Source organism: Zootoca vivipara, chromosome 15 (assembly GCF_965207765.1).
Source record: "Zootoca vivipara chromosome 15, rZooViv2.hap1.1, whole genome shotgun sequence".
NCBI lineage: Eukaryota > Metazoa > Chordata > Lepidosauria > Squamata > Lacertidae > Zootoca > Zootoca vivipara.
The window spans coordinates 22781007-22793570 of record NC_142598.1 but is presented as its reverse complement, the minus strand read 5'-3'; the positions used below and the strand labels follow the sequence as shown (position 1 = coordinate 22793570).

Sequence of the window (12564 nt, the reverse complement as noted above, 5' to 3'; positions counted from 1 at the left end):
ATTGAATACAGAGCTGGTCTTGATGCTCAGCAGAGAATATTGTGCTCAATTCTTCGTTTTTTAGGTGAGACCAATCACCGGGCAAACAGTGTATTTTCCTTTACCATAGAACTAGCTGGTATATTCAGGGATATGTCAAGGCTTCAAGACAGTACATAGATCATCATCCTGTTGTTTGATCCACACGCATGAACTTCCAGAATCAACAGGCTTTCAGACACGTGGGGGGAAGTTGTCCCTGGTTGGCAAAAAGTGCACACACACCTTTCCAAATGCAGCTATGTGATGCAACACATATCCTTTTCAGCCTATCAAAAGCAAAAAAAAGTAAACCACTGGGCTCACAATTCAAGTCTCAGCATATGTGTCAACCTGCCAACTTAACAATTCAATTATGCCAACAGAAGGCACATATACCATCGAGGAGAGTAGGAGACAATGCAAATATATATAATTTCAAACAAACATTTTGGAATAAATATTTAAAGTCTTGCCTCAAAGGAGATCATAATAAATAGGACAAGACCATGCAATCCTTAAATTAAAGCCAAACTCTGCCTCCATCTTTACATATATATAAAAAAAAATGGGGGGGCGACCACAAACACATCAAAGAGTCATTCATGTCTTTTCTTCCCCACCAAATGGGACTGTTTTGGCTAAGCTACTGTTGATGCAGTGTAAGGAACGCAGGTGTTGTCAGAAAAAAAAATGTTTTAATTATTTACAGAATGATTACCGGAATGATTACATGAAATACCAAAGAAAAATGTACACCTCGCACAGAAACCAGAAAAAGAGATGCTGAGCAAACTCACAGCTGATAAGGTAAACTAAAGCACTTTGAATAAGGCAAACATGTAAATTTAAAAAGAGGAAAACGAAAACAAAAAAACAACCAAGACAAATCATAAAGACTACATAGAGGGGGGGAATAGAAATGCAAATTGAGGCTGGGTGTTTCCTCAAACAAAGGGAACACAAAACACACACACACACACAAAAGGGATTTGAAATGGATGATGCTTCCCATAGAAAATCTTGCCCACGCTAGCCGCCATCATTAAAATTACATGTGTGTTCAAACCCTCTCTCAGATGGCTTGGAACTTTCCACTCTCAGGGCACCACCTTCCGAGTGTCGATGGCCCCAAAGTGCCATTTGTGCACTGTGTCCTACAAGACACACCCCGTTTGTGAGAGTGTATAGATTCAAAGTGTGCAAGAACCGGGAAAACGTTCCCTGCCCCCCCTCCCCTCCTCAACCTAAGGAGGTGACACTATAACAGCACTCAGAAGATTCGGTTTTTGCTGCAAATACATTTTGAAATCCACCCCCGCTTTCAAAAAGGGAGCATCTTAGAAAAGTGATTTTGATCCTTGGTTTTCAAATTCTGACCACGCGTCGCTCAGTTCCATGAAGATCATTTTGGCGTATTGTTCGTAAGGTTGCCCCGTGGCCTGTAAGGAAGCAAAACAGAGCAGGAGTTACAGGAAACGTGGGTGTTTTCACTCCAAACGTGAACCAAGCAAGAATCCTCCGAGTGCAGGTGTGCTGCCAACACAGCAATTCTGCAGCCATGATACAAATGTACAAACAGTCCGCCCCTTCCCTGACTTGGGAGTGTCTGGTCAGAAATCTTGGAATCATGGAAGATATCAAAACACCTTGCCTGCCTCTTCTGCATCATTGGCTAGGCTTAGAATCATAGAGTCATGACATTGTAGAGTAAGAAAGGGACCGCGGGGGTCATCTAGTCGAACCCCCTGCAATGCAGGAATCTGTTGCCCAACATGGGGCTCGAACCCGCGATCCCAAGAATGAGCTATCCCAACAGGAAGTCTCCACGTAATCCTTCCACCTCCAACTGAACATTCTCGAGAGTCGAGTCAAGTGACAGTTGCCTGTAACAGCTCCATTAAAGGAAAGCAGACCTCCCCCCACCCCCACCGGAAAAGGGCTGCCTCTGAAGACAGTTCAGAAACTTCAGCTGGTGCAGAATTCAGTGGCCAGGTTGCTCATCGGAGCAAGACAGTTTGAGCATATTACACCAATCCTGGTCCAACTGCACTGGCTACCAATTAGTTTCCGGGCCCAATTCGAAGTGTTGGTTTTGACCTATAAAGCCTTAAACGGGCTCAGGACTGCAATACCCCAAGGACCGCCTCTTCCCATATGAACCTACCTAGACCCAAAGACAGGCACCCCCAAACTTCGGCCCTCCAGATGTTTTGGACTACAATTCCCAACATCCCTGACCACTGGTCCTGTTAGCTAGGGATCATGGGAGTTGTAGGCCAAAACATCTGGAGGGCCGCAGTTTGGGGGTGCCTGCCCTAAGATCATCTTCTGAGGCCCTCCTCCATGTGCCTCCCTCCTCAAGAGGTCCGGAGAGTGGCAACACGAGAAGGGGCCTTCTCTGCAGTGGCCCCCTGCCTGTGCAATGCTTTCCCCAGCGAAGTTCGCCTAGCGCCTTCATTATGCACCTTTCCGCGCCAGGCAAAAACATTCCTTTTAAACCAGGCCTTTGGTTGATCTCTTTGACATCCTACGCCCTTTCAAAATGTGGCTCCTTTTTTGGGGGGGGGATCGTTATTGGGTTGTTGTTTTTATTCTCATTATATATGTTGTGAAATTTTCTGCGAACCGCCCTGAGACCTCTGGGTATAGGGCGGTATAAAAACTCAATAAATAATAACAATAAACAACAACAACATTACAGAGGGAAACAGTAACACACCTTATCTAAGCAGCTCAAGCTGTCGCTTACTATGAGGTAGAGATGCTGTGGGGACAATATGCCAGCCTCACGTTTAAGCACTTGCACTGTTGCCATAGGCAACCAGAAATGCCGTGCGGTTCCAAGGCAGGAGTGAGTGAGCAGGCTGGTGGAGGAGGAACAGAGCTCTCCAATCCTTAAATCCAGCACAGGAATGTAGCTAGCTGCTGCTGCAAGCCCCCTTGCAGGCTTATATTTATTTATTTGCAGGCTGGTAATGTTTAGGGCAGTGTTTCTCAAACTTGGCTACCCGTGTCAGTTTGCATTTCTTAGTGTAGAAAGTATTGATCTGATGTGTAGAGTTCTTTCCTATTCTACTTAATCCAAGAGGGTTCTGGAAGCTTCTCTGTGTGAAAGAAACAAGCAGATGGTTCACGATGTTTGGGTTATTCCTTCAGAGAAGCTGAGAACAGCTGGCTTAAACTGGTTCTCTTATCTCTTCTGACAAGGTCACACTGATTATAAAAGTAAGGCCAGAAGGAGCCTGGGTTTTAGTTTCTCTTTCCATCTCTTTTCCTTCTGGTGTGGTGTTCTGTACATAGCATGCTTAGTGTTAAGGTTTAGTCTTATACAGTGGTGCCTCGCAAGACGAAATTAATTTGTTCCACGAGTCGCTTTGCCTTGCGATGAAATTTGCCGCGGCAAAAAAAAAAAACATCCTGCGAAGCACGGCCATAGAAAACTTTGTCTTGCGAGTCACCAAACACATCGCAAAACGCTTTCATCTTGCGAGTTTTTCGTTGTGTGAGGCATTCGTCTTGCGAGGTACCACTGTACGTTATTGTAAGTTAAGTCTGCTGCAACTGGATTTCTTATGAACTGTGCCAATCCTGACTGTATTGGATTTGTGACCATTATGCTCATTTGCCTTCAGTACCAGTAAAGCTTTGCTGGATGAAATACAGTTGTCTCTGGTCTATTTTTGGGGGAATCCTGCAACATGATTACGTTTTTACTCTGCTAACAATACATTGGAATCTGCTCTGGTTCAATACTGAGCGGAATTCCGTGACATCCCAGCTGTTGTGCAACTCCCAACATCCTCGGGATCACTGGTCCTGCTAGCTAAGGATAATGCGATTTGTAGTCCAACAACAGCTGGGGAACCAAGTTAGGGGCTTATCTACAAAGCTTCTGTAAGCTGCCGGGTGTGCTGCCACAGAGCGGATTCAGGAATTGTGCCCAGCTGTAATGGACACTGTGCAAAGGCTGCCTCACGGGTGTTACAAGCTACACACACGGAGGCCAATTCCTATTTCTGAGTTTATTTATTTTTTAAAATGTTATATACCGCTTTTCGAAAACTGCAGAGAGGTAAATGAAATCTCTGTGCAGTTTACAGAGAACAGGAAATGGATATGGACAATGCAAAATAAAAAATAAAATAGAAGGTAAAAGCAATTTCTGCAAAGAATCCACTCGTTAGATGCTCATTATTAGATCACTGCATTTAAGGAAGCTATTGTTGCTGCTATTTATTAAACTTATAAGCACCAAGTCCCTCAAAATGACTTAAAACAATACATGTTAAAACTGGTATAAATCAAAACACAGAAAAACCTAAGAATCATTCATATTTTTAAAAAAGCAGGATCAAAACATCCCACCCACTGAAGGCAGTCACCTGCCTGGCAGAAAAGAAATGTTTTTGTCTGGCATCTACAGGCAAGTAATTATGGTGCCTGTAATTAGAAGAGAGAGGTCTATTCATGCCTGTAATTATGGTGCATGGGGTCATGAAGAGTCGGACACGACTAAACGACTAAACAACAACAACAACAACAACAACAACAACAACAACAACAACAATTATGATGCCAGATGAGGCTCAATAAGGGTAACATTCCACAAGCGGAAAGCAAGTAACCCGGATACCTTTATAGGATTTGGAGGGAAGCACCTAACTTACTCAGGCTTAGAGCCTTCCTTGCTGTTATGGCCCATCTCCCCGCAGTTCCCTGCTCTGGCTAAGAGATGGCAGTAGCAACACATTTAGCATCCCTCTGGTCATCAGTTTTAAGACCCATGGCTGGCTCAAGTCCTGACACGTTTGTTGTGCTGTATGTTCCATTGTGCATTAATTTGGACCTCTGCAATGCCTCCTACAGGCTCTGGTTGAGCTGTCCTTCAGAAGTACCTACCGGGTGGATCACAGAATCAGAGTTGGAAGGGACCCTGAGGATCATCTCGTCCAACCCCCTGCACTGGAGGAATATGCAGCTGTCCCTTATGGGGATCGAACCTGTGACCTTGGCATTATCAGCACCACGCTTTAGCCAACTGAGCTACCCAGCTTAAGCAGGGAGAGCTCAGCACCTTGAATCTACCCTTAGGAATACAGCAGTAATTTGGCACTAGCAGTTTGTGAAATCTGCCAGAAGCACGTACCTTATCTGGATGAACGACAAGCACTGCCTTCCTATAGTACTTCTTGACTTGATCTGGGGTAACCAAGTCAGCCATGCCGACCTGCTTCCATTTGGTCTCTCCTTCCCAAAGCACAGTGTGAAGAGTAGATAATAAAGCTCTTATATTCCTCTCTTTTCCATCAATCCAATCTAGAATCTAGAGAGAGAGAGAGAGAGAGAGAGAAGTTCAAACGCAAGTATTGTGTTATTTTATGCACAGTTGACTTGCTGTTATTTTGATTGATTCTAGTTTAGAAATTTTGTATTGTAACTGTTAAGAGTGAATTTCAGTTTAAGTATTATTTGATGATATTTATTTTTATTGTGTACTACGATATTCTAATGGATTAGTGAATACTACTTTATTTGATATAAATTGTTTAAAGTTATGTTTTTAGTATGACATTTCTGTATTGCATCAAGATTGTTATAAGGTGTGTGATCGTTGTTGTTTCTTCAGCTTGTAAACTGCCTTGTGTATTGTAAAATAGAAAGGCAGTGCACAAATTCAAAGTGAAATGAAAAAGAAGTCTAGGTTTTTGGCTCAAGCAGGCAATCCCAAACTCCTCCACCTGTTCACTTCCAACAGAAGAGAGAGGTCTATTCATGCAAAGGAATGCAGCCGCAGAACTTTCTGTCCCTCCCCCTAAAAGAAAACCCTCAAATGAAGAAGCCCTCTCTAGCAGCAGTTCTGGATGTGTGTGTAGGGGGGGGGGGTGAAATTATGTGTGTACAGTATGTATGTACTGTACACATGTATGCATGCATGCATCTTCTATCAGTCCTGCTACTCCCTAAAGCACAGGAGGTCTTGTACATTCCCCCTCTGTATTATCTTGCTTGTTGCCTCAAACTCAAACCCAAGCTGTAGAAAACTGTGAACTTCTGAAGCCGAGTGATATGATATGTCTTTCACACCTTAAGGTCTTTTAATTACCTTTTTAAGAGCTCCTTTTAACAGGGGATGCCAAGGACCTTCTGAAAGCCAAGCATGTGCTCTGCCACTGAGCTACAGCCCCACTTAGGGCCAAATCTAGGAGGCTCATTTGGCTTGCACCCCAAGCTCAAAAGAGGCCTCAGGTTTTAGCCACTTGGCGTTTGATAAACTTTGAAACTCGTTTTTATGCGCACCAGACCGAAACGTGACACGCACACTCGGCTTACAGCTGCAAAATTAGGCAAGTCAAATGCATGACTTGGCAAAAGGCACACTTTTTTTATTACATGTTAATGAATTTTGTTGCAGTGTTTAAAATTTTCACAAATATTAATAAAAAGTCTGCCAGTTCTGATGGCACAAGGTTAGACCATGACCTCTCTGGTCAGCTAATTATATAAACAACCCCACTTTTGTTTGGTGCCTTATTTTGTTTTCACAGATCCTCATTTTTATTATTATTATCATGGGCTAGGGGCTTCTGAGAGGGCCTGGCCCCCCACTTTCCCCTCTCAACCAACAGCCATGCATCATCCAGTGACCGCCCTCCTCCACTTTTATGCTTCCACTTCCCCCACTTAGATGGCACGCCGCTGCTTTTCCAAACACCAGACGTTGCAGGATGAGAACTATTTGGTTTAACATCAGCCAACCTTTAGTTTCAGAGGGTCCATATCTTTAGACATTTCTTGCTTTCTCATCTCAGCAATTGTCTTTGGTCCTTTTCTGTCGGTTTTAGCTGCAAACCCTTGATTCGACAAAAGATCCTCAAAATGGCTTTCTGAAACTTTGGGTTTTTGTCCTAGCAAATGAGATAAAGAAGATGAAGCTCCTAGTTCACTAGTAAGTGACACAGAAGTGAAAAGCCTTAAATCATACATATGTACAAGAAGCCACATGCATCATGCTTACATTTCATCCAAACCCTATCACCTGGGGAGGAGTGGCATGGGATCGCACATCAGAAGCAAATGTAATCTTCTGCAAAGGGGCTTTACAGACCAATGCAACGACTAGATAAAAAAAAAATCTTTTCTCCAAGGTATATCATGGATTATGATGATTTTGCTGTACTTTTTTTTTTGCTGGTATATTTTTGCTGCTGTTTAATTTGGGTTTGCTACCTAGGCTATTGTATGGCTTCTGTTGTAATGCGCTGTTCTTTTTTCTGATTCATGCCACTCTTTAGGGTTTCAGATTTTGTTATGTCGTTTGGAGACTCTTGTATGCCAAGCAACTACCGTAATACAGTATAATAATAATAATAATAATAATAATAATAATAATAAAATTTTTATTTATACCCCGCTCATCTGGCAATATATGCAAATAATAATAATCATCAGGTAGAGGAACATACCAAAGCCAGGTGCCCTGATGCCTCTCTCCTCTCGTCCTCCAATGACACTGAAATTCACACTGTAGTTGGCTTTCGGCTGCGCACTCGGCTTAGCTTGTTCTGGCGCCTTTGGCTGTGCCTGGGGTTGCCACGATGTGCTAGCAGATTGTGTTTTGCTTGCCTGCCATTGGTTCCCTGCTTTCTGAGAGGGAGTGGACTTTGGAGCAAAACTACCGGTTGAGAATCCGCCGCTAGAAGCCCCTGGAAAGCAAGGATCAGGGTTTTGTTTTTTAATTTAAAAAGACATTCCATTTGGTTTAAACCTATGAAAACAAGCATGCCAGCATCTTCTGTGGCAAGGATGGGGAGCCTGTAGTCCTCGCAACGTTGGACTACAACTCCCATCATCCCTCAGCATTGACTGTGGGAACTGAAGCCCAACAATATTTGGAAGGCCACAAGTTCCGCAACCTTGGCTTGTAGCGAGTCATGTAGTGGTTCCTGAATGCATCCCCCGCTCCTCAGCATTACTTCCCAAAGATGGTCATAACTTGACAAGCAACCAAATTCAGACTCCAGGATGCAAATCTTATGGCATGATGCTGCTTGGTTTCAACTTTCTGCCTAGATCTCTCAGATTCACCCTTTCTGTAAATCTGGCTTTTTGTGCAGAACCCAAAATGTAGAAGACTACGGCACGTCTTCCTTCACAAGTTTAAAAGCCTTTGGTGGCCTTGTACAAAAAGCCTACAAGCACCAAACATGACAGCTAACACTCAGATCTGAACACGTTCTCTGCATGGCTGGTTTGAGGAGTGATGAGAGGGAAAGCCCCACAGCACAGAGGGGTTTCCTGCAGAGGTGCCCCAGTAAGCTGAACAAAAAGCAAACACCAAACAAAGTAAGCAAGGACTCTTGTATCGAAATGACCACATTTTTCTTATACAGACCCGCTCCAGCATTTTAACTACCCTACATTATCCACCCTAAATGCACTTAAACACTTACCTGGGAGGCCGGTTCTCAGGTTAGCAAGGTCAGCAAAAGGGTCAAAGTTCTGTGATTTTGCTTGACTGAATGAAAGGCCTGAAGTGGCATTTGTGGGTCCTCCTGTCGTAAAAGCTGGGCCTATGTAATAAGACACAATTATTACGCTCTACAAAATATCACATGGGTGGCTGCAAATACTGCTATGCCACACTATTCAGCATTCTTCAATCAATGGATGAAATATGCTTCTGTTCATTCCTTACGATTGACACTTTCGCATGCTATGATCTGTATATGTATATATGTGTACACACACAAAACTCGGAAAATTAGAATATCATCAAAAACTGCATTTATTTAATGCAATTTATTTATTTATTTATTTATACAAATGCTTTCTTTTGGAAATTCTACAGTAATAAAACAAATTTATAACTGACCCACCTAACGACAAATAATTACAATTACAACAAATAAAGGCTTGACATATCTTGCTTTGCATGTCATGCATCTATCTCATATATTGGTTTCACCTTTTAAGTTGCATTACTGAAATAAATGCACTTTTCGATGATATTCTAATTTTCCAAGTTTCACATGTATATATGGCTTTTTGTTTAACGATGAGCGGCACTTGGGAATTTTTATCTTTCCTGCTCTAATCCGTATTGAATTAAGGATGTTTACATTTTGGTGTTAATTTTTATCTGTGTGCTTTTTACATCGAACCACGCACTCACCTAAAACAATATCAGTTTATATTGTTCCAGGTGAACATGACTGCTAAAAAAGCATGCTAGGCTGTGCCTTGTGTATGCTGTCAACATTCAGTTAATGCTTTAGAACAGGCATCCCCAAACTGCGGCCCTCCAGATGTTTTGGCCTACAACTCCCATGATCCCTAGCTAACAAGACCAGTGGTCAGGGATGATGGGAATTGTAGTCCAAAACATCTGGCGGGCCGAAGTTTGGGGATGCCTGCTTTAGAAAGAATATGGCAGGGACAGCTGCATTGCTAACCACAGTTATTAGTTACAGGTAGGTAGCCGTGTTGGTCTGCCGTAGTCGAAACAAAAAAATAAATAAATAATTCCTTCCAGCAGCACCTTAGAGACCAACTAAGTTTGTCATTGGTATGAGCTTTCGTGTGCATGCACACTTCTTCAGATACACTGAAACAGAAGTCACCAGACCCTTATGTATAGTCAAAAGGTGGGGAGGGGTATTACTCAGAAGGGTGGTGGGAATGGGTGAGTGGCTGATAGGAGTGGTAAACTACTATCCTAAAGAAGTGTGCATGCACACGAAAGCTCATACCTATGACAAACTTAGTTGGTCTCTAAGGTGCTACTGGAAGGAATTTTTTTTAATATTTGGTTTCGACACAGTTATTAGGCTATCTGTCAGTATGCTTTTTATTATGCTTATATTACATTGATGTTCTGCAATGTGTTTTTAACGTTGTACACTGCCCTGGGAACTTTTGATAAAGGGGGGGATATAAATTGAATAAATAAGAGTAATAATAATAATAATAATAATAATAATAAACTGCCTTGCATGCAGAAGGCCTCACTCAGGTTCAATCCCCGGCATCTCCAGGCTGAGCTGGGAGAGACTCCTATCTGACAGCCGCTGCTACTCTATGTCATGGGCTTGGTATAAGGCAGCTTCCTATGTTATTTGATAAAAATCCAAGACTATTACGTGACCAAGTGTTTCACATACACACAATGGTTTGGTAGCTCTGCGTATACCGTCAGCTGCCAAATAAAAGTAAGCGACTCCCTTGCACGATACCTTCCAAAGTGGACTTCTTTGGTGGTGCGGGCGCCGCAGTGCTAATTGCCGGGGCATCTGCCCAGGAATCCCAGCCACCTAGGAGGTCAGGCTGGCTTGCGGAGGAAGCCATTTTAGGTGGGTCTGGTGCCAAATTCCCTAGAGGGATGCAAATCAAAATTCATGGATAAGGTAAAAGCAAGCAGGTAACGCTGCATAATCTTAGCAAGGAATATGATTCAAATGCAGCAATTATACTGGATTTTTTTTTTTAAAAAAGGTTATCTCTTAGAAATCAATTAGTTTGTTACACACACACACACCAAGTGGTAAATAAACAATCACTCTAAATCTGTTTCCACACATACTGAGAAACATGAACCCCCATATTGAGAAATAGTAATAGTAATAATAATAATAATAATAATAATAATAATAATAATAATAATAATAATAATTTATTTGTACCCTGCCCATCTGGCTGGGTTTCCCCAGCCACTCTGGGCGGCTTCCAACAAAGATTAAAATACATTTAAATGTCACCCATTAAAAACTTCCCTAAACAGGGCTGCTTTCAGATGTTTTCTAAATGTCAGGTAGTTGTTTATCTCTTTGACATCTGATGGGAGGGCATTCCACAGGGCGGGCGCCACTACCGAGAAGGCCCTCTGCCTGGTTCCCTGTAGCTTTCCTTCTCGCATTGAGGGAACCACCAGAAGGCCCCGAGAGCTGGACCTCAGTGTCCAGGCAGAACGATGGGGGTGAAGACGCTCCTTCAGGTATACTGGGCCAAGGCCGTTTAGGGAACTCTAGAAGGTTCTGTGGTGCTTTCATTCACAATAGTACACCATAGTTTAGTGCAGCGATGGAGAACCTGTAGTCTAGATGCTGCTGAACTACAACTCCCCTCATACCTGACTGCTGCTGATGTTGCAGGAGTAAAACAACACCTGCAAGGCAACAGATTTCCCATCTATGGTTTAGTGTTGTAAGGCTGAGCCTGACCTTCTCCAAAGTACACACACGCCTTTTCCTCTGGTTTGGCATGGCCGTGTGGTTGGAAGCTTCTGTTTCTTTTTCGGATCAAACCACAGCTTGTTGCATCACCCAAACCCTAAACTTTCATTACTCTTAAAACAAGCCTGGTTCATCTACTGTTTATTTCGGAAAGTCGCCCCGTGTGTTTGGATACAACAGTAGGGCACTTTGAATCAAGATGCTGAGCTGAACCTTTCAAAACTTCCAAAAAAGTTATGGATTTCTTAGAATTCTCAAGCAATGCTGCTGGGCCCGAGGCTGCTAGTAAACTATGGTCTAAAAGTGGCGGGTCTTTCCACTAACCATAAAAAAACCAGTATATGGTAATATTCTTATTATGGTGTCTGTGTCCTGCCTTTCCTTGAAGAAGTTCAAGGGATACATGAAGGAAGGTGTAAGCTAAGAGACATGATTTTCCAAAGGTCACACTGTGAATTTCATGACCAAGTTGGAACATGAATTTCCGGTTTCCCTCATACGAAACCCCACACAGCCTATCTTCCAGGCTCAATGCCGACTACTCTTTTGAACGTGGCCAACTATGTCAAATATATAAGAACTTGCCAGGCATTTCTTGCAAGCTCTGTCAGCCTGAAGCAGGATGAAAAGTTTTCGATGTTACTATCTTGATAATTGAGACTGAGAGACCCAAACTAGTGTAAGGTCATAGAGATAACTTAACCCAGTGCCACAAAACAGCCCTAGATTCACAAAGCTAAAGTGAAAGTGGACAGCACCCCTTCAAGTCAGCTAAGGCATTTCTGAGCTGTAGCAGGAAGTGGCAGCCTAGTAAAATGGGTCATTTGCTCCCCCTTGGGTGGAAAAGGAAATTGTCTTGAAAACGTCACACCAAAAAGTAATAGGCTTTCCTTGAGAATTTCTCAAGGTCCTAGGGAGTATTCCCTTTCCTGCCAGGGAGCAATGTCCCCTTTTCAAACATGAAATGATGGTGGGACAACATGCTTAATAAAGCAGCTCAAACCCACATTGTATTTTTCATGCCAGCTTTTGTTTCATTCTGTTCCAGCAGAGCTCTTTTTATGACATTATAAACAATAACTTGGGGTCACCCAAATGGACTGGCAACAGCTTCAGAGCAGACAAAATACAGCTCTTCTTCTCATGTGTAACATAACATGGAATTCAGCACCTCAAGGTGAAGAACCCCACCGCTAGCTTAGATGACGGAAAACAAACTTCTCCTTCATCAATTTGTCTGTGAACAGCTAATTGGCCATAGAACCCAAAGAGACCTTGTCTGCAGAGAAGCAATATGCCACTGAATAATCATGCC

At 42.8% G+C, this 12564-nt stretch overlaps 1 protein-coding gene across 4 annotated transcripts in view; it reads right to left on the bottom strand.

Annotated features, from left to right (window-relative positions):
• Nucleotides 1-587: 587 nt before the first annotated feature.
• GAK (cyclin G associated kinase) overlaps nt 588-12564 on the bottom strand; it is a 77858-nt gene continuing 65881 nt past the window's right edge. For all 4 annotated transcript variants that reach the window (XM_035097131.3, XM_088658758.1, XM_088658759.1 and 1 more), the window contains 6 exons: nt 10254-10391; nt 8472-8591; nt 7485-7724; nt 6778-6926; nt 5168-5344; nt 588-1460 (listed from right to left, as the gene is read on the bottom strand). In XM_035097131.3, the coding sequence (XP_034953022.1) occupies nt 1359-1460; nt 5168-5344; nt 6778-6926; nt 7485-7724; nt 8472-8591; nt 10254-10391 (926 nt within the window). In that variant the 3' untranslated portion in view covers nt 588-1358. The remainder of the gene's footprint in view (nt 1461-5167; nt 5345-6777; nt 6927-7484; nt 7725-8471; nt 8592-10253; nt 10392-12564) is intronic.